This window comes from Meriones unguiculatus, chromosome 9 (genome assembly GCF_030254825.1).
Source record: "Meriones unguiculatus strain TT.TT164.6M chromosome 9, Bangor_MerUng_6.1, whole genome shotgun sequence".
In the NCBI taxonomy this organism is placed as follows: Eukaryota; Metazoa; Chordata; class Mammalia; order Rodentia; family Muridae; genus Meriones; species Meriones unguiculatus.
The window spans coordinates 61,040,810-61,060,142 of NC_083357.1; the positions used below are offsets into that span (position 1 = coordinate 61,040,810).

General features: G+C 48.8%; 1 protein-coding gene across 1 annotated transcript in view; it reads left to right on the top strand.

Annotated features, from left to right (window-relative positions):
• Xkr6 (XK related 6) overlaps positions 1-19,333 on the top strand; it is a 245,662-nt gene that overhangs the window by 178,986 nt on the left and 47,343 nt on the right. The window contains exon 2 of the mRNA XM_021645599.2: positions 9,688-9,884. Within this exon, the coding sequence (XP_021501274.2) occupies positions 9,688-9,884 (197 nt within the window). The remainder of the gene's footprint in view (positions 1-9,687; positions 9,885-19,333) is intronic.

Here is a 19,333-nt window from a genome sequence, read left to right on the forward strand (position 1 = left end):
TGGTCTCTTCCTGGGCTGGCAAAGCATAGTTCTACTCACTCTCCAAATGCTGGGTAGTGTGGGCAGCGAGCCACAGCATACCTAGTTAGCTGCAGCCACGAGAGGAAACCACCCCCATTCTGTAACACACCGTGTTGCTAAGCTGCAAGCTCCAGAGGTCGGGTGTATCCGACGCTTTTGGGGCCTATGATACTTTCAGAAACAGGGAGATGGGGTCACACTATTGAGTCTTGAGTATCTCTGCCATCAAATCAGGATCTGCCATGCGCAGGCCGTCCTTGACAAGGGAAGCACACACATCCCTGAGGCTTCTAGCTGCAAGTTTAACTCTCTAGGACTCAGTCACAGGTTCTAGGTCTTCCTGGGTGCACCTAGGTATGAGGCTCTGTCTAGACAAGGAGCCCCTGCTTGGAGCCCCAAAGTCGAGGAGAAAGCCAAGGTCAAGCAGTGAGTGCCAACTCTGGGCTGTAGTCAGGGTGGAGCCCCGCTTTCAAGCACTAGAGAGATGGTACTCTAAGAACCTTGTAAGTCCTGAAGTTGGCCAGGCGCTGGAATGGAGTAGAAGCCCTGAGACCCTGAGGACATAGAGGAGGCCGAAGGATAGAGTCCAGGCTGGGGTCTCATGTCCTCTCTGAATGATCCAGATGGGACCCAACAGGTGGGCTCCTGAGGAAAGCAGTTCCTAGGTGAATGTGGGGGCTAAGGCTGCTCAGCTTGTGTCGCTGTCCACTCCAACAGCAAGATCGTCTCCTCTCCAGATCTGGTTTGGTTCAAAGGGACAGACCCTCCCTCTACGATGAGACTACTAGGCCAGTTCCTCTTGATGGCCTAGCAGCCCCTACCAATTAATTCCAGGTAAGTGGGGGCGGGGGCAGAGGTATGTCAGCACCCCACAGTAATCTTGCTCGAAGGCTTGTGGAGCCTCACCCCAGGCCAGTGTCCAGGGTTAGGAGAGTGAGTGGAGCAGGAGGGGCTGGAGGTGGGACGCCTCACTGGCACAGCCCTTCCTAATATCTTCTTGCCTGTCAGGCCCTTTGCTGTCCTCGGGCCTGGAGTTCTGAGTTCTCAAGCTCTGATCTGTGCTGTAGGCAGGGGACTGTGGCCTTGTCCATGGAGAAGTGGGAAGGCTCTAACCACTTGGCATTTGGGACAGACCATGTAGTCTTGACACTATAGCCTGAGCTTTCAGGTCCTCGCTCTCAGGGACCCTCTGCTTGTTTTATAGTCCTACTTTGAAATTTGTGAATTTTAAGTTGGGATAAGGCTCCTCCGTATTGCCCAGGTTCACCTTGAACTCCTGCATTTTTAGCAATCCTCCTGCCTCCGCCTCCCAAGTAGCTAGGACTACTTGGGAGCACGTGCTAATTTTGTTTCCAGAGTTAACCAGTGGATAAAAGCATGACCCAGCTGGCTTAAAGAAGCCACTTAAGCGCCCGTCAAGCTACGAGCTTTATGCATCTCAGTTAACTTTTATACAGTGAGAACAGACACACTGAAGCCATGGGCTTCGCTTAGGGTTTCGTACTCTCTCTCTCTCTCTCTGACAATTATATTTTTATCTCAACTTGCCAACCATGAAGAAAGGAAAAGTGTGGTATAGCTGAAACTAGAAAACAATGGTTTTATATCTTTTATTTTTTTTTACATGATTCATGTGTCTCCTTGCCTACATTCCATTTTCCTTATCACCTAATATTGCCCTCTCTTAGTCTCCTTTCTAAAGGTTATTCTATGCCCACACTTAGACCTGTTTACCTGTGTGTGTGTGTGTGTGTGTGTGTGTGTGTGTTTGTGTGATGTAGTCTAGGATCTGCATGTTAAGGAGGATGAGAACACGTAGAGGTTTTTTTTTTCCCTTGAGTTTTAGTCACTTCACTTACTCTTTTTTTAAATTTTATTTTATTCTTACATTTTATTAACTCTGTATCCCAGCCGTGTCCCGCTCCCTCATTCCTTCCCAGTCCCTCCCTCCCTCCAGACTTCACTTACTCTTATACTTTCCAAATGCATCCATTATTTCTTCAGATTTCATCGTTTCACTTCTTACAGTGAACCATGTTCATGTTGCCCCATGACCGAGCTGTTCCTCTCCTGGGCGTGTACCCAAGGACTGCCATAGCCTACCACAGAGATCGTTTATTTTTGTTAACTTTTAAGAAATTGACATTTGATACATACACCTCAAAATCCCCTCTCACCATCTATTGCTAAGCCTCTTCCTGATGAGTCCCTGGTGAGTGTGTGTGTGTGTGGGGGGGAGGGATGGAGTTTCATTACTGTTGCTTGCCTGAGTGTGGGTCTTCTGTGGTTATTTCCTGGAGTGAGGGTAATGTATCAGTGGCTACAACATGAAGAAAACGTGAGCTTAAGTTCTTTGGAAGCTGTAGGATTGGGATGTTTTATTCTAACCTATATAGTCTTTCATTTCCCTAATGCCACACACGGAACAAGTTTTAAGTGTTGAGGTTTACTGATTTGGCTTTCAAGGTCATGTAGAACTCTTCGGTTAATGCAAGGTCACAAGAGTGCCTTTTTTATTTTTTATTTTTCTGAAAGTTTCCCAGTTTTATCTTGCAGCCTGTGCTACATTTTAAGTCAGTTGTTGCATATGATCAACTAATCATCCCCACGTCACTGCGAAGAGTTCCTTTTTGCTGTTAAATTCTCCATGCTTCTTTGTAGGCAAGCAACCAGCCTTGCTCATATGGGTCAGTTTCTAGACCCTGGGACAGGTTTCTCTCTTTGTCAGTATTATCTCAGTTACTATACCTCTATCTTAAGGCCTAGGAATCAGTGATTGCATTGTGAGTTCTTCAAGTTTGTTCCAAAATCGTTGGGCTATTTTAGGCCCTTTTTCTTCCACATACATTTTATAATATGCTTATCTATGCTCACCTGAAAAAAAAAAGCGTTGCTAGGATCTTTCTTAGAATTACACTAAAGCTAGTTGGGAGAGATGGCAAGGGGTAAGAGCAGTCACTGCTCTTGCAGAGGACTACAGTTTAAATCTCAAGCTGAGCCACTCACAATTTCCTATGCTTCAGGATCTGATACCCTTTTCCGGCCTCTGTAGTCACCTTGACTTCACGTGCATATGCCCACACACTTAACAATAACAAATCTTCTAAAATCCAATTACACAAGCCTTCAGTACAACGGGAGGGGGCAGTTGCCATCCATCTCAGTTATAACCATGAATGTGGTATGTCTTTGATTTCTTCTAACATTTTTTTTAAACCTTCATTATACAAATCTTACGTGCCTTATTAGACTTATATCTAAGAATTTCGTTCTTGGAATGTAAAAGTGGAATTTTGTTTTATTTCAGTTTTCAGCAGTCCATAAGTTATCTGCAGGAGCACTATTGATTTGTGCCTGTTTGCCTTGTTCTACGAGATGTTTCCTTGTCGGTCCTACGAGTGCATTTGTCCAAGCCTCTACCAGATAGACATGGGTTTACTTCCTCTGTAGTCTGTTTGTATCTTCTGAATATGCTTCTTTGTCTTGAGCTGATTAACTGGTTGCTCCTGTCAGCATGAGGTTGAATGAGGCTGATCCTATCCTGGTCTTCAGACAAAAGCATCCAGCCTTTATCGTCATGTGTGTGATGTTAACAGTGCAGGTTTATTATTGTTCCGCATCTTCCTGGGATTCCAGAAATTTTGTTCTAGGTTTTTCTTGTTGAGGGTTTTTATTCTGAATAGTTGTAGAATTCTGTCAAAGACATTTTCTGCCTGGGTTGATGTACTGTGTGAGTTTTGCTAATGACGGAGTTTGCATTCATTGAATTTGGAAAATTGAACCAACCTTCCATGTTAAGATAAACTCCATCTGGCTTTGGTGTACCATTTTTATCCTATATATTATTGGATTTGACTTGTGTTCTAGTCTTTTTCTCTGTTGCTATAATAAACCACTCTAGCCAAAAGCAACTTAGGGGAGGATATGTTTATTTGGCCTATACTTCCAGGTTAGAGTAATGTCAGGTCAGGAACTTAAGCAGACCCTTGAAGCATAAATCATGAAGGAATGCTGCTTGTTGTATATTGTATGGATGCAACACCTGTCAATTTAAAAACCTATGGCCTATAGCTGAGACAGGAAATAGAAGGTGGGGCATCCAGCAGGCAGAAGGGATTCTGAGAAAGATCCAGGCATGGGAGATTTGCCAGCAAAATATGAAGAGGACAAATGAATGGCACCTGAGAACAGGTCACCAGCCATGTTAGAATAAATGGGTTATTTTAAGTTATAAACTAGTCAGAGAACTGCGGAGCCATATGGCCCAGGTATTTATAAATAATGTTTGGGTCTCATGAGTCATTGTTCTGGAAGCTTGGGACAGAAGGAAAAAACACCCCCCCCCCAACAGCTTGGTGCTCCTGGATAGCTAGTCGTCTTATACAGCCCAGAACCATCTGCCTGGGAAATAGTTCCACCTACAGTGGCCTACACTAATAAACAATCAAGACAACCCCCAAAGCCATGCCCATGGACCAATCTGATCTGGCCATTCCTTCAGGTGACTCTAGCTATGACCATTTGCTATTATTTTGTTGAGGATTTTTGCATCTTTGTACATGAGGTATATTGTCTGTACTTTTGCTTTCTTACGCCCAGTTTTTATTTTCATAAAATGAAGGCAAGTGTTCTTCACTTTTCTAATTTCTCAGAATCACTGTGCAGACTTGACACTGCGTATACTTTAAGAACTCTGTGGAATTTACTCTAATTTTAAATGAGGGATTGTTTAAGGTTTGTGCACCACAAAACATGGACTCAGCCTGCCGGGGGCTGTGGGAAGAACTGTTCAGCAAATCAGAGCTATCAAGCTGAAGGTGTGTGAAGCAAGATCAGGAACTGTGAGTCCAGACAGGCAGGCCTCCCACCTCTAGCAGAGCCCTAGCGAGCTCACGGTCTGGGTAAGACTTCTGATGTTCCTGAACTGTGGCAGGCTTTGTGACCTGGGAAGTCTCTCAACCCCTCTGGGCTGAAAATCAGACAACAGAAAAAAAGGAAATGACAGTTTTTCTCCCCAGATGCTGATATCAAATACAAAGGTACTCTGAGACCAGAGCACTCTCCTGGAAGCAAGAAGAGAGAGCCTGGTATAGTGTCATGACTCGGATGGTACAGAAAGGCAGTGAGAAGTGCCAAGGCCAAAGTCAGAGGGGAGTCAAGCCGCCTCGCGAGCAGCCACCTATCTGGAGCTTTCCCACGTTTTCATAGAGACTCTCAAATTCCAGGCCCTCATAGCCCTTGAAGAGGGGGCAAGATGACATGCATTCATTCCCTCATCTTGTCCTGGGGCCCTACTCTGGACCAGGCACCTTATAGATGAGGAGACTGGGCCTCAGAGAGTGGGCAGGCTGTAATGATCAGAACAGGATGGACCATGCTCAGGAGGAAGAGACAAATGATCTGCCGGAGAGCTGTGCAGGTCTAGACTCCAGGGCCCTGGGCCCAAAGCCAGACTACCCAGGTGTGGGGTTCTGCTCAGCTATCCATGCAGCTGGGTAAACTGCAGAGCATGACCTCTTAGCCTCAGGGCTTCAGTGGGCAACCTGTGAGGGGAGGCGATGCTGCAGATCCCTTGTAAATGGTTGTGAGGATTAAGTGAGTTAACGCCCTCGGCTCATTACCTCAACCCAATTGCTCACAACCATGCCTTGCTCTCAGTCTGGTTACTATACGGAAAGTATGTGCCGTACTTTGTACACCGTGAAGCCACACACTTGATAAGGGATGACATAAAGTACTGGCAGGAATTCAGAACGCCCCGAACTGCCCTTTTCCGGTGGGTAAACCTAGGGTAGGGGTAGATGAGGACAGAGGTTGAGGTGAGGGTGCAGCCTACAGAAGGGACCGGCTTAGGGGTCACATAGCCCTTCAGCGTGCAGGCAGCCATAACCGTCTGGCTCTTACACTGGTCACTGCAAGATCTGGTGCCCTAGAGGAGTGAGACACGGTGTGACGGGAGCTGATGAGATAGTAAATCCAGGAGCAGCGGGGGGTGGGCATCTTCTTTCCTGGACTGCCTTTCTGGGTCAAGGCAGCTTTCTAGAACCCACGGAGGAAGGGGAGACCTTGCCACCCACCCATGCCTTCAGCTGGGACCCCGCTACATATTCACCAACATGCACCGAGGCTCGCAGGTGGCCCCTGCATCTGGCAACTGTCGCAGAGGAGGGCACAGGCCCTAAGGTATGAGATCACCGGTGTGGCGCCTCCTTTTTTTGGCGACGCTTAGGGTCTGGCGCCACCGTGTGGCCATAGGGGGAAGCCGCCTACACAGACGCAAGGCTACAGAGCAATCTTGGTTTGGACCTGCTAAAGGGCTCAACAGAGAGGTGTGGCATCCTCTATCACTCTGCAGCTCATCCTGTCACCCCTACAGCTCCTGGAACTGAGAGGGAAGCAGAGTCTAGTGCAGCTCAGGGGGAAGGATGCATCGTCCCATCGGTCCATCTCTCCCAGAGCTGCTAGGGTCCTTGTATACTAGAATTCACAATGAAGGGGGTACTTTGCAAGGCAGGGGGTCACAAAGCTTGGATGCAGATCTGAGGGTGTCCCTCTGCCCCACCCTAATGTTCCCAGAATGATGGAGACACGGGAATAAGTTTAGACTCTGACATTGGGGTTCTGATCTATAAAGTGGGGTAGGCTAGGTCTGCATCCAGGCCTAATCGTTAGAAGCCAGAAAACATCGCCCTGTTGCCAACTGCCGGCCGAGACTAAAAGATGGAAGAGAGAGTAACTAGCTGGGTGTGGTGGTCCACAGTACTCAGGAGATGGAGGGTCAGAAGTTCAAGATTATTCTTGTCTATGTGGGGAGTTCAAGGCCAGCCCGGGATACATGAGACCCTATTTCAAAAACAAAACAAGACAAACAGAAACCGAGCTGGGAAAAGGAGGCAAAGAGAGAGAACATTTGCCTTGTGGTCTAAATATCTTGAAGTCCCAAGCTCCTCTCTGTTTCTGACTTTGCTCTCAGTCCAGGGCAGAGGGCATTGGGGTGCCGGTGATCAGGAGGTGTGGAAAACAAATCCAGGTGCGCTGACCCAGGGGACAGGTTCTGGCTTTGCTCCAAGGGTCCTTTCTGCACCTTGATACAGGAGAGGAGTGAAACTAGGGCTGGCCTTGCCCTGGGACCATGGCAGCTAGACTTAGTTCTGCCACTTATTGCTACCACAGACGGGTCACTTCTGAGAGGTGGCTTGTGGTCTGTCTCCGGTGTGGATCTGTGCATCCTGAGGAGAGCCGAGTTTGGGTCGGGGGGTACATCTGCCAGGTGACATACACAGCACCGCAGCTCTGTCAGAAGTGCGGCTGTTCTGCTTTGCAGAGCATCATTCAGGGCCGGCTTTCCCACCCTTTTCCACCATTGGGGAGACAGTGGCCTCCTCCCAGGGTCCTCCCCTACCCTCTTCAACTGTTAACAGCCGGCTCACACGGCAGCTGACATACCTGGCTAAGGCCTGACATGCCTGAACTTTCCCCAAGTCTCTCCCTGATGGGAGACCTCTCCACTGCAGCCTTGGCTCTTCCAAAGCCACTCACTGTGTGTATGGTCCTATCGTTGATCCTGCCATACACAGCTGGGAGCCTGCTCACTGCAGACATGGATAAACTGGCGTTAGGCTCTAGTTCCCTAGTGGGAGATCCATTCAGAACTGTCGATTGAGTCTCTGTGAAGTCTCTTAGGGATCTACAGGAAAAGCTGCAGCTTTATTTTTTCTGGCGGTTCAGGGGGACTCACTGTGGCTGCACGGCTCTTGGAGTTCACAGCTTCAGCCCAGTGTGGTGTGTCTTGAAGGCCACTGAGCTCTCCTCCTTCGGGTTCAGCACAACCGCTGTTCTAGAGTGAGGCCCACCATCTTGCAACTAGAGGTAGCTGCACTTCACAGTTTTGAACGGTGTTGCAAACATGTCCTTTCCAGTCTGGCATTAGGCGTGGGCTTCTATCTGCCCAGTCTTCGTGTGATGCCCCTACGCTGCCATGAGGACAGTTTCTCTCGTCGATCACCTGTCTTTTACACCTCTGCCCCCAGCATGCTTAGAGTCCACCGTTAAGATGTTGTGAGAGTGTGGTCCTGCCTAGAGTCCTCAGTCCCAGAGAACAGGCATTCCCAGCATGCACTTGCTTCTTCCATAGGTGCTGAAACAGGCAGCGGGGTGTATCAGGGTACCATCAGCAGGTCCCTGCTCCCATAGGGCTCCTATGCTCCAGGGGGAGGCAAGAAAGACCGATGAGAAAGAGGGGTCTAAGAGAACAGGACAGCTGTTGAGATGTTGGAGACGAGGTGAGTTCCTAAGCCCTGAGAAGGGCTGGAGATTATTCCGAGCCCTGGGAAATCAGCTGGTGGAGGGGAGAAGCTGCCTGCACTTTAGAACCTTCCAAGAGCACTCTGGCTGCCATGTGAAGAGGGGTTCTTATGGGGCAGGAGTGGGCAGCACGTGCCGGTGAGGAGACACCGATGTTGATGCAGTGGAGAGAGCAGAGAGGATTGTCCAGCAGGCTGGCTCGAGCGGGCAGTGACTGAGGGCCACTAAGCCTTAAGAGAGATGCCATCCCTGGGCCCTATCTGTATGGTTCCAATGTGTCAATGTGTGTATGGTTCCCTTCTTGAACCTGACCTACAGAGAGCTGTGCTTCTGACTCTTGTGTCTGGGGAGGGCCCTGCCCAAGTCTACCTACATCCTGGGCTCTTCCTACACCCTAGGCCCCACCCCTAGCCTGACTATTGCTTGCCTCCAAGGCTGTGGGCTTAGTAGATCCACGAAATCCTTGGAGACCCAGCTCCAGGAAGTTCTGGTGGCAGTCAGGCTCACACAGGGAGGGTACCCTCTACACACATGTGCTCACTACCCACCCGGTGAGGCACCCCCACTGGAGGGGAGGACCTGGCACACTGTTTCAACATCACACACTTCCCACTGCTGACCTGCAAGCCCAGGCTCTCCAACTAGACCTGCTTCCCTGGGCTCTTGCGGCCCCCCACGGTGTCTGGATGTCCTCCCGAGAGAGGAGTCAGTGGATTTGTGACTTCCCAAGCCTGGGGGATCCCGTGTAGTCTCTAGGTCTCCCTGACATCCATGAAGTACAGCCAGGTCTTAGAGGCCAATGACCTGGGGCCAACTTCTGTTTAACCCTCCATTCAGCCATCTGGGCCTGTACAGGGGAGGGAGGTGACCTTTCAGAGGCCCAACTGGTCCCTGTAGGAGCATGCCTACCTCCTTCCCATGTGGGTGTGGCCAGCAGGGAGTGGTTCTTAGGAGCACCCCAAGTCCTTTCCTCTCAGAGTAACAGATGTGCTAACCCCACTGAAATGTCTTGTACCTCCACCCTGATGCTATACCCCAAGAAGCCCACCCACCTTCTGCGCTCACCTGAAATGCTTAGCTGATGGGCCTGGAATATCATCTGGACCATGTTCTCATTTCCTATATGTGTATGTGGAGGCCAGGATGGAGAGGACTGGTCTGAGGCCTCTCACTGGGCCAGCTCCCTCCAATGACTCCCCACTCCAACCTTTTGAACCTGAATCCCACCCAAGCCCCTGGGCATTTCCACAGGAGGGCGGGGGATGGCAACTTAGGAAACTGGGGCCCTAGGGAGCTGGTTGTGGCCCTCCTGCAGCCCCCATCCCCACCCACATGTGTCTTCTATTCCATGTCTCCCCACAGGTATATCCGCACTATGTACCTGGGGATTCAGAGCCAGCGGCAGAAGGAACACCAGCGACGCTTCTACTGGGCTATGATGTACGAATATGCAGATGTTAATATGCTGCGCCTCCTGGAGACCTTTCTGGAGAGCGCCCCCCAACTGGTGCTACAGCTCTGCATAATGATCCAGAAGAACAGCGCGGAGACGCTGCCCTGTAAGTGCCTATCTGCCACTCCCCCAGCACCGCCGCCAGCACCGCCCCCCTCAACCCCCACTGCAAACGCCTCATTTGCCTACAAGGCCTAAGGGGCCTGGCTCCGAGTTCAGATGTCCAGACCCAGCGCACCTGGCAGGGGTTTCTTCAATCTCCCCTGCTCTCGAGGCATTTGTCCATAAGAGCAGGGTTTCCAAGGGCTGCTGGGCGGCAGAGCCGTGAGCCACCCCACCCCTGTTGGCTTTGCATTGCCTTGGGGCCTGATGTTTCCACATCTGTGGAATGGGGATAATCAGGCCTGAAGACAGCATGTGCCAGAAAAACTGAATCACGTCAGGTCTTACTTCTTGGTTTTGGACATTTTAAACGTTGGCTCTTGCTTCCAATGCATGTAGATGCCTCAGCTCCTTTGTAAAAAATAGGCTGATGTGGTTGGTGCTCTGATGAGAGCACACAGAGGGGCCCTGTACTCCTCCCTGTGACCTCAGAAGCCACAGAGCATTGTCAAGACATGCAGGTTCTGTGGAAGGAGGGCTCTGGGCCACTGGGGATGCCAAGGTTAGACTGTAGTGATCTTATAAGAGCTGCTGGCTAGCCTTGCCTACCTTGCCACAGAGCACATATCAGGGGTTCAGGGATGCGCCACAACAGTCTCAAGGTTGAGAAGGGACTTGAGGTAGCACGTGGAGGGAGAAATGGGATATTTAACTTGGGATGTGTGAGTCCTGGCACGTGAAGGGATAGGAAAGAAGAAATGTCACAGATGGTAATGTACACTCCTGGGGAACTGTTATATCGTCAATGGGTGAGAAATGGGAAACATTCCATCCAGCCATGGAAAAACTGTCTCTAGTGGTGGTGAGTGTCTCGTGGCTAGGTGTATTCAAGCAGAGACACTGCTGAAGAAACCAGACCCAAGGAAGACCTAACAAGAGTATCCATGATCTAGAATAGCAGGACATCTGGGGAGAGGGTCTACCTTACTTGCCTTTGCTCTCTCTGGCCAGTGGGCCTCTGGTTCCTGGGCTATCACAATACCTCCAGAGCCATAGTCTATATTCTGCATTTGGTTGTTTTTATGGTAGCTCACTTGCTGACGGGCTCTGAGCTTTATACATGGGCTCCCAGACCTACTGGCACTGCCTCTGGCTGTGGGCTAGCTCCCCCCCTCCCTGTGCCATTAATGCTGAGGATATTTAGAAGGATGCTAAGGGTTTTATGATGCCCTTGCTGGTGCAGGTTTCCTGCCATCTTGGCAGGCATTCTGGGTTAGGGTGGGTTTGGAAAGTAGCCTGGGTATGCTGGGAAAGGCAGAGAGCCGCATACAACTTGAGCTCAGCTATGCAGACTTAGGATGCTGGATGATTCATTTCCCAGCCATGTTCCTTTATCTCTAAAGGGGGAAGTAAGAATTGCAATGGGGTGCTGGGAAAGTTTGCTGCACATATACCTCCATAGCACATAACCTAGCATCACAGACTGGCATGATTCCGGAAGCACTTTGACACATGCAAACACATTGCTGAGGCCTGAACTATGTGGCTAGAGGGAATGCCCTAGAGGCAGGGGTCAGAGAAAGCCTTTACAGAGGCCTCTCATTTAGGCTGGGCGTCAACAAGGAGAGAAGCACAGAAATGCCCTTCCATGATTTGGGAATACCGAAGACCCTGAGGTAGGGAAAACTTTCCCTGTGGGAGACCATTGTGATAATGACCTGAAAGTGAAAACACTCACCATAGCTAGAACTTGACGGTGGAGCAAGGGAAGTTGGGTAGAAGAGGCAGTGTCCAGAGAAAGAGCCTGGTGGGCCCCGCAGACATTATGTGCCAGAAACCATGATTTCAGCAGTTACGTAGCTGATCATTTCCATGTAGAGAAGAGGAAGACAGAACCTTCCCAGGAGCCCCACCAATTAGTGAGATGCTGGCTGTTGCACATGTCCAGTATGTGCAAACCCCTTGGGTCTGAGCTGTGTGCACTTCCATCCTGTCAGTCCGCTAGTGGGCAAGAGCGGAACTCCCTGGATGAAGTACCTGCTTGGAATGGGGTTGGAGCATGAAAGTAGAATGACCTATGACCCCTGAATAGGACTGGATGGCTTGACACGGACCAGTCCTGCTCAGGGAACACCTCAGAGACATGCTTCTTCCTAGGAAAGACATCTCCTAAGATAAGCCAGGCAGATCTCACTTTTGTTTATTTTACTTTTCCTTGTCTTGAGACAGGGTGTCTCTCGATAGCTCTGGCTGACCTGGAACTCACTGGTAGATCAATCTGATTGAGCTTGCTGCGATCCTCCTGTTTCTACTCTCCCTCGGTTCTGGGATATCTTAAGTGACACCATGCTATAACACTTGGTAGGGGTGCTGGGACTCTGCATAGAGGCGAGAGAAGCCAAGCATAGGCGCCCTTGAATCCACTCCCCTTGCTTTACACGTGGGAAGGTAAAGCACAGAATGCAAACAAACAAACAAACAAACAAACAAACAAACAAAAAACTCTACTATTCTAACAAAATACCCGAGGCTGGAAACTTATAATAGAAACTTATTTCGGGAGTCATGGTGTCCAGAAACTGCTAATACATAATGAGGTCTTCTTATAACATTGTATGGGTGAACACAGGATAGCTGTGTTCTCTGTCATCATTATAAATCCTCTCATGGTAGCATGGGGGCACCAGCCTCATGACTTCATCTAACCCCAATAACCCTGAAAGTCTCCACTTCCCAATGCTATTAATACATACATTTGAAGATTAAGTTTCCAATATGAATTTTCCAAAGACACATTCAAACCATTTGCTCACCCCTCCCACCTTGGTTAACACAGAGTGAAGCTGGAAAGTGATGGTGACTTGGCCATGGGAACTGAAGGTCACAGGTCTATCCTATAGACCCTTGAATATATCTGCTGGCTTTGGTTTCTTGGAAGCAATAAGTAAAATTTGGTATTGAAACAATCATTGCATCCAACAATTGAGCCATCGCTCGCCATGCTGGGTCATGGTTGTTTCTGTGTCAGTGCTGCCTGACAGGCCTCTAGTGGAGAGGATTCCTCCCCTCCAGGTCCTCAGCACTGGTCTGCCATTCCCAGGAAACATGGTGAGATCACAGATGAGTGGCACATAAGTCTTCCATGGAGGATCTCAACTCCCCAACTGCCCATTGCATCCTGTCTTGATCTCTGCTAAGGAGGGAGAGAAACATAAAGTTCTATTACCCCTCTGGCCACCTCCTTACTCATCACTGGAATGGAGAAGGACAACAAAGGCCACAGTTGTATCCCCAGTGGCCTCTCCCCCACTCCTTTCCTATTTTCTTTTTGGGGCCATGAAGATTCTGCTTGGTTTCTGTACACAGGACCCCCTGGCCCTGAAACTCCAGAACTCCACCCTTCTATCTTCAAATACCCTTTAAAATGACAATGAAGCTTCTGTCTGTGCCGTTACATAGAATATGTAGCAATTTGAAATGGAGCTCTCCTGTGTCCCCTGCCTCATGTAGCCCTTTCAGGTCTGGTTACCCTTGACAACTGAGGAGAGGGGAGAGACATAAAGAAAACTTACAAGAAAAGCAGACCAAATAGATCTTGTTATAATCAATGCAGATAAAATGGTCTTTGGCCTTTCAGAGGGTTTGTATGTGAAACACTGAGAAGCCTCACTGGCCTAGGCTTCCTGATGCAGCTCAGGAGTCAAGGTGGCTTCTGGGAGAGGTGCAGAGGGCAGCAAGTTCAGAAACCTGAGCACCAACTGCAACCCAACCTTCATTCCTTCCCTTGGGGAGTAGTTATTAGTTACTTACTGTATTCCTGGCATGATGTGAGAGTCGGAGACAGATACATTAAGAATCAAAGCACACTCACCCCCCTTCCCTCATGAAGCCCAAGTGTCATGTAAACAAGTGATAAGCAAATATTTAATTTTCTCTTTTAGAGAGTGATGAAGCCAGAAGGAAAGATTAGAAGGGCAGCAGAGCCTCATGCAACTTTTAGTGGGGTTTCTACAAAAGCTTCTTGAGGTCACCAAGTCCCCTTGGAGCCAAGAAATACGAGGGAAAGAACCTCAACAAACATGGGGAAAAAATGTGTTGTAGAAATTAGGAGGATCCAGGGCCGAGGCCTGAGGTCAAGTGGGCTTCCAGTATCTGAAATGAAGTTGGGTCCTTAACAGCAAAGGCCAAAAGAATGGGGTCACCTCTGTCTCTGTCCCTAGTACCACAGGGTCCTCATGGGGCATGTGGGAAGACTATGTTTACACAGCTCAGCTCTGTGGTGGAAGTCCACAGAGAGAAGGCAAGGAACACTGCTTATGAAGTCCACCGGACTGGCCACTGGGAGGGGTACCAGGCACACTCCCAGCTCTCCTTTGGGCATCAGCCATGGTAGTGAGGGCAGCAGGAACTCCCAAAGCATCGCCACAGTCTGGCCCTTCTCTGATGCTAAGGAGGAGGAAGTAGGGAAACTCTTCAACATCGGGGTAGTGGTACCACTGAACTGTGAGGCCAGATGCAGGAATTCTGAGCCTTGAGACACAGTCCTGCAGACAGCAGTGGGATTTGCTTCTGAAGAGTCTTCCCATCCTGAAGTTTCCAAGGAAACATGGCAGTGTCCTGGGCAAGGGCTTCCTGCTGCCAAGCACTCTGACCTGGTCCTTATTTGTCCCCTGGGTCGTCTGGAGACTGAAGAAATGTTCTGTCCCCTGTCACTGGGCTCTGACCTTGCTTAGAACCTGTCCTCATGGAGCTGCAGTCCTCAGGGAGTCCTTCTATCACTCCTCTCAGTGGTCCTTTGCAAACTGCAGCTGATCCCTCCTATCCCCAGGAGTTTGGGGAGGAGTAAGTGCCACTTCTGATCTTAATACCAAAGAAGCCCCCAGTGCAATGGATGATGTTGAGACTATGCTATCAAAGGCATGCCTGGTTCTTCCAAGGTCCCTGTAGTCAAAACTTAGGTCTCAGGGCAAAAATAGTTCTCAGTGCTCAGCCTCTCTCAACACCATGTTCCTGCCTTTCTGTATCAGAAATAATGTAATCTGCAGTCATCTGCTCACAGAGGGCACCAAGGGAATAAGGACTTCCCAGTACTGGACTCAGGGTACCATGTGGGCAAAGCAGAGAGGTCTCAGCTCTTTGAGGGCTCACATTCTAGTGGATGCAGGCAAAAATAAATAGGAACAAGAATATAATTTCAAGAGCATATGGAACATATATCTATATGAAGACAACATATGCTTATACTCCTTATAAGCATGCTATATATATATATATATATATATATATGGTTTGTATATCTATGCATGCTATATTTATGTATGTGTGTATAGAAATAGTATGTATATAAATATATGTACACACAGCTATATAAAAGCAAAGATTCTTTATTCATTGCATATTCAAAGTCTATATTTTTACCTCTGGCTCACAAGTGATAAATTCAGTCTTAGTAGCGTCATTGCCCAAGACTATAAGGCTATACCCAAGCTAGTTGTCTTGTGGCAGAGCCCATGTTCCTTCCAGGACATCTCTCAGACTCCATTCAAATGTCATAATGTTCCAAAGCCACAGGGGATTGGGCGTGGCCAGTTCTTTGCTCAGTGAGAAGGGGTTTACTAGACTCCTCAGGGAGAGTAGATGAAGGGGGCCTGCTTCATGAGTTCCAGTCAGCCAGATCCTGGCACCCACAAGACCTGCGCCATGCAGCTGAGTGGCTGACATTTGTTTTCGAGTCTCTGAGGCTGAGGCTTGCCTTTATCCAGCTGGTTGCAGAGATGGTATTTGGAGATTCCTGATGACATCATGGGAGGAAGAGTCCAAGGAAACGTGCATCTGGCCTTTTTGCTAAAGCTTTAAATGCTGTTATTCGACCTCCCAGCTCCTTGTGGGGAGAGTTTTCCCTCTCTGAGGAGAACTGTGTTCCCAGAGTGGCCCTTCAGGCAATTCGATGAGCCCCAGTACCTGGAAGAGTTCCATGGGTGTTTTCCACCTCCCCCAGCTCTGTGGATGCAATAGGACAAACACGGGGGAGGGGGGCGGCTAACACAGGGTGATGGCTCTTTCCTCAGAACTTTATTGTTTGCCTTTGTACTGTGACAAAATACCTCATAAAGGCAGCCTGAGGAAAGAAGCGTCTATTCCGGCTCACCGTTTGAGGGTGCACAGTCCATCGTGGTGAGGAAGGATGGTGGCAAAAGTGTGAGGCTTACCTCTGCTGTCAGTAAGCGGAGAGAGATGAATACGGACGATCAACTCACTTTCTCCTTTTTATTCAGTTTGCGACCCTGGCCCATAAATGGCACTGCTCATACTGAGCATTGGCCTTCCTGTCTCAATTAACCACATCTAGAAACTCTCTGACAGACATGTGCCAGTGACCTGCTCCCGTGGTGACTGTAAGTCTCATCAAGTTGATAATTAATATTACTGCAAAAAAAAAAAAAAAAGAGAGAGAGAGAAGGAAAGGAAAGGAAAGGAAAGGAAAGGAAAGGAAAGGAAAGGAAAGGAAAGGAAAGGAAAGGAAAGGAAAGGAAAGGAAAGGTAAGGAAAGGTAAGGAAAGGAAAGGAAAGGAAGAAAGATCAATCACTGGACATGGTAGTGCATGCCTTTAATCCCAGCATTCAGGAAGAAGAGGCAAGTGGATCTCTGTGAGTTCAAGGACAGCCAGGACTATGTATAGAGAGACTCTGCCTTAAAAACAAACAAGCAAAGTTGCCGTCAGAGGAACCTGCCACTCTTTCTCCAAGCTAAGAGACAATTTGTCCTACCCTAGTGTCCCTGCATCCATACCCGTGGGCCTTTTTCAGGGTAGCCACTCATCTCTGCTCCCAGGTGCCATTTGTTGGACTTTTGTAGAACATGGAAGGATACGGGAAAGCCCTATCATCAGATCTCAAGCCCAGTGTGATTAGGTCTAGGGAGAGATGATTCGTCATCTCTGGGGGCTGCCCTGTTCACTGCAGGATGCTTGGCAACCTACCCAGTCTCCACCTACTGGGTACCAGCAATACCTGTACCCTGACTTTTAAGAACCAAAACTGTCCCGCAGAAATAACCTGGTACCTGGAGTGGGACAAAAATCACCCCATCTGTGGGACAAAATCACCCCATCTGTGGATAACTGTCTGCCTATTAATGAGTGATGGCAAATGTTGGCTGACTATTGTTTTCCAAGGTGTCTGCCTCCTAACCTTGAGCCCATGGCTGTCACGTTCTATGCAAAATGGGCTTCGCTGGTGCTAAGAAGAGTTTCGAACCAAGAAGATGAATCAGTCACCTGTTTGTATCGGATGGGAAGGACACAGGTCAGACAGTGAAAGCTCAAAGTCAGAAAGAGGCCTCACTGCTGAACTTGAAGACAAAGGGGCCAGCAGCCAAGGGATGTGGGCAGCTCTCGAAGTTACGAGGCAAGGAAGCAGACTCTCACTGGAGCCTCCAGCTGGCACTCAGTCCTGCCAACGCTTCAGAAATCAGACCCTGGCCTCCAGAAGTACGCAGTGATAAATGCGGTTGTTTGCTGCCAGGACACATGTGGTCCTTTGTTCCAGCAGCCACAGGAAGCTGAGACAGTGGGGAAGGTAGATTTAAGTGAGCAATCAAGACATCCATGCCCGCTAGCCTTGGAGAAGTCCAGGTGTCTGTTCACCACACCACTTGGCCGGGGAATCAGCAGCTTTGTTATCAGAGCTTACATTTCTGGCATTGCTTATGAAACAGTGTGTGTGAGGCATTTATTTGCTCAAAAATCATGTTGGGCAACTATTTGGCTGGCACAGGGCCTATAGGAGTGGATAAGACAGCTTTTCTCCCTCGGAAGTAAAAGCCAAGGGCTGGGGGGATGGCCCAGCAAGTCAAGTTTGATTTCCAATGAATATATATGTATGTATATATGTGTATGTATGTATTTGTATTTATATTTATAGGAGCCAGGCATGGCCATACACACCTGTAATATCAGCACTGAGGAAACAGACATGGGAAGATCCTTGGAGCTCACTGGCTAGCCAGTCTGGCTTAACGAGCAGCTCCAGGCTCAGTGAAAGATCCTTTGTTAAAAACTAAGGGTGGACAGTGAGAAGATACTCCATGTCAACTCCTAGCCTCCACATGCATGTATACCCATGCATGTGCATCCATATATGTGCACATGCACACATGAACATGTTCATACACACACATACAAAGATTAAAAAAAATCATTTCTTTCCAGAGGGGAGTCGTAGTTCAGGGACAGTGTGGGACGGACAGTCTCCAGAAAATGGTTTTAAAGTAGAAGCAAAGGAGGAACAAGGTTTGGGGTGCTATGACAAGGCCAGAAGTGGTTTCTACTGTGCATCCTGGAGTATGTGAGGCATGTCTGAGGAGGAGGCAATGCCCAGGCGGAGCTTTTGGGATGGGTAGGAGATGGACAAGCAAATAAAAGCAGGGGAAATCTATCTCAGCTGAGGCAGCAGTAAGACCTCAAGACAGCATGGCACATACAGGCTGCTGATGTGTCTGTTTGCATGCACTCGTGGGCTTCCAGCTTTTCTCTGTGCTGGGCACTAAGCTAAGCCCTATTACTGCTGTTTTCCTTCCCCTTTTGCAGTAGAAAGCTCTCAAGGAGAGCTGTCAATCACCATGGACTTCTTACAGTTGAGGTGGGCATGAGCCCAGCATCTCTTTGAAGGAAGGGGCAGCTCTGGGTTGGCTCTGGAGTCAGAGGCATTCTGCCTTTCCACCTCAGAGAGCAGCTTGGCTCACCAGGTCTTGAATCTGGCCCATTGAGGATGCAAACCCCTGACTGCTCTTTGGATTGTAGCCAACAGCAAGTTGGACCTTGGAGTTAGGGGGTCCTGGGCTAGCATCCTCCTACCCAATAGCTTACTAGTCTAACTGTCTTAAGGAATATATTTCATTACAATCCAAGCATGGCAAGGCACCAGATCAGAAGGCAAACTGCCACTCAAGACAGTTTGTGGGGCTGGGGAGATGGCTCAGCAGGTAAAATGCTTGTTGTGTGAGCTTGAGAACTTGAGTTGACCTGGTACTCATGTAAAAAGGCATACATGGTGGTTCATGCCTGTGCTCCCAGTTATGGGGCAACAGACGGGAGGACCTGCAGGACTTGCTGGTAAGCCAGCCTCATGTGTGTGTATGAACCTGGTGTGCTCCAGGTTCAGTGAGAGACTGTCTAAAAACGATTGGGAAAGACCTCTGGTGTTCACACACCTGTGGACCCACACACATAAGCATTCATTAACACACATACACACAGAAAGAAGTTTGTAGGGGTTGGAGCGATGGCTCAGAGGTTAAGAGCCCTGGCTGCTCTTCCAAAGGTCTTGAGTTCAATTCCCAACAACCACATCGTGGCTCACAACCATCTATAGTGAGATCTGGTGCCCTCTTCTGACTTGCAGGCACACATGCAGGCAGAATAATAAATAAAATTTTAAAAGGGGGTTTGTAAT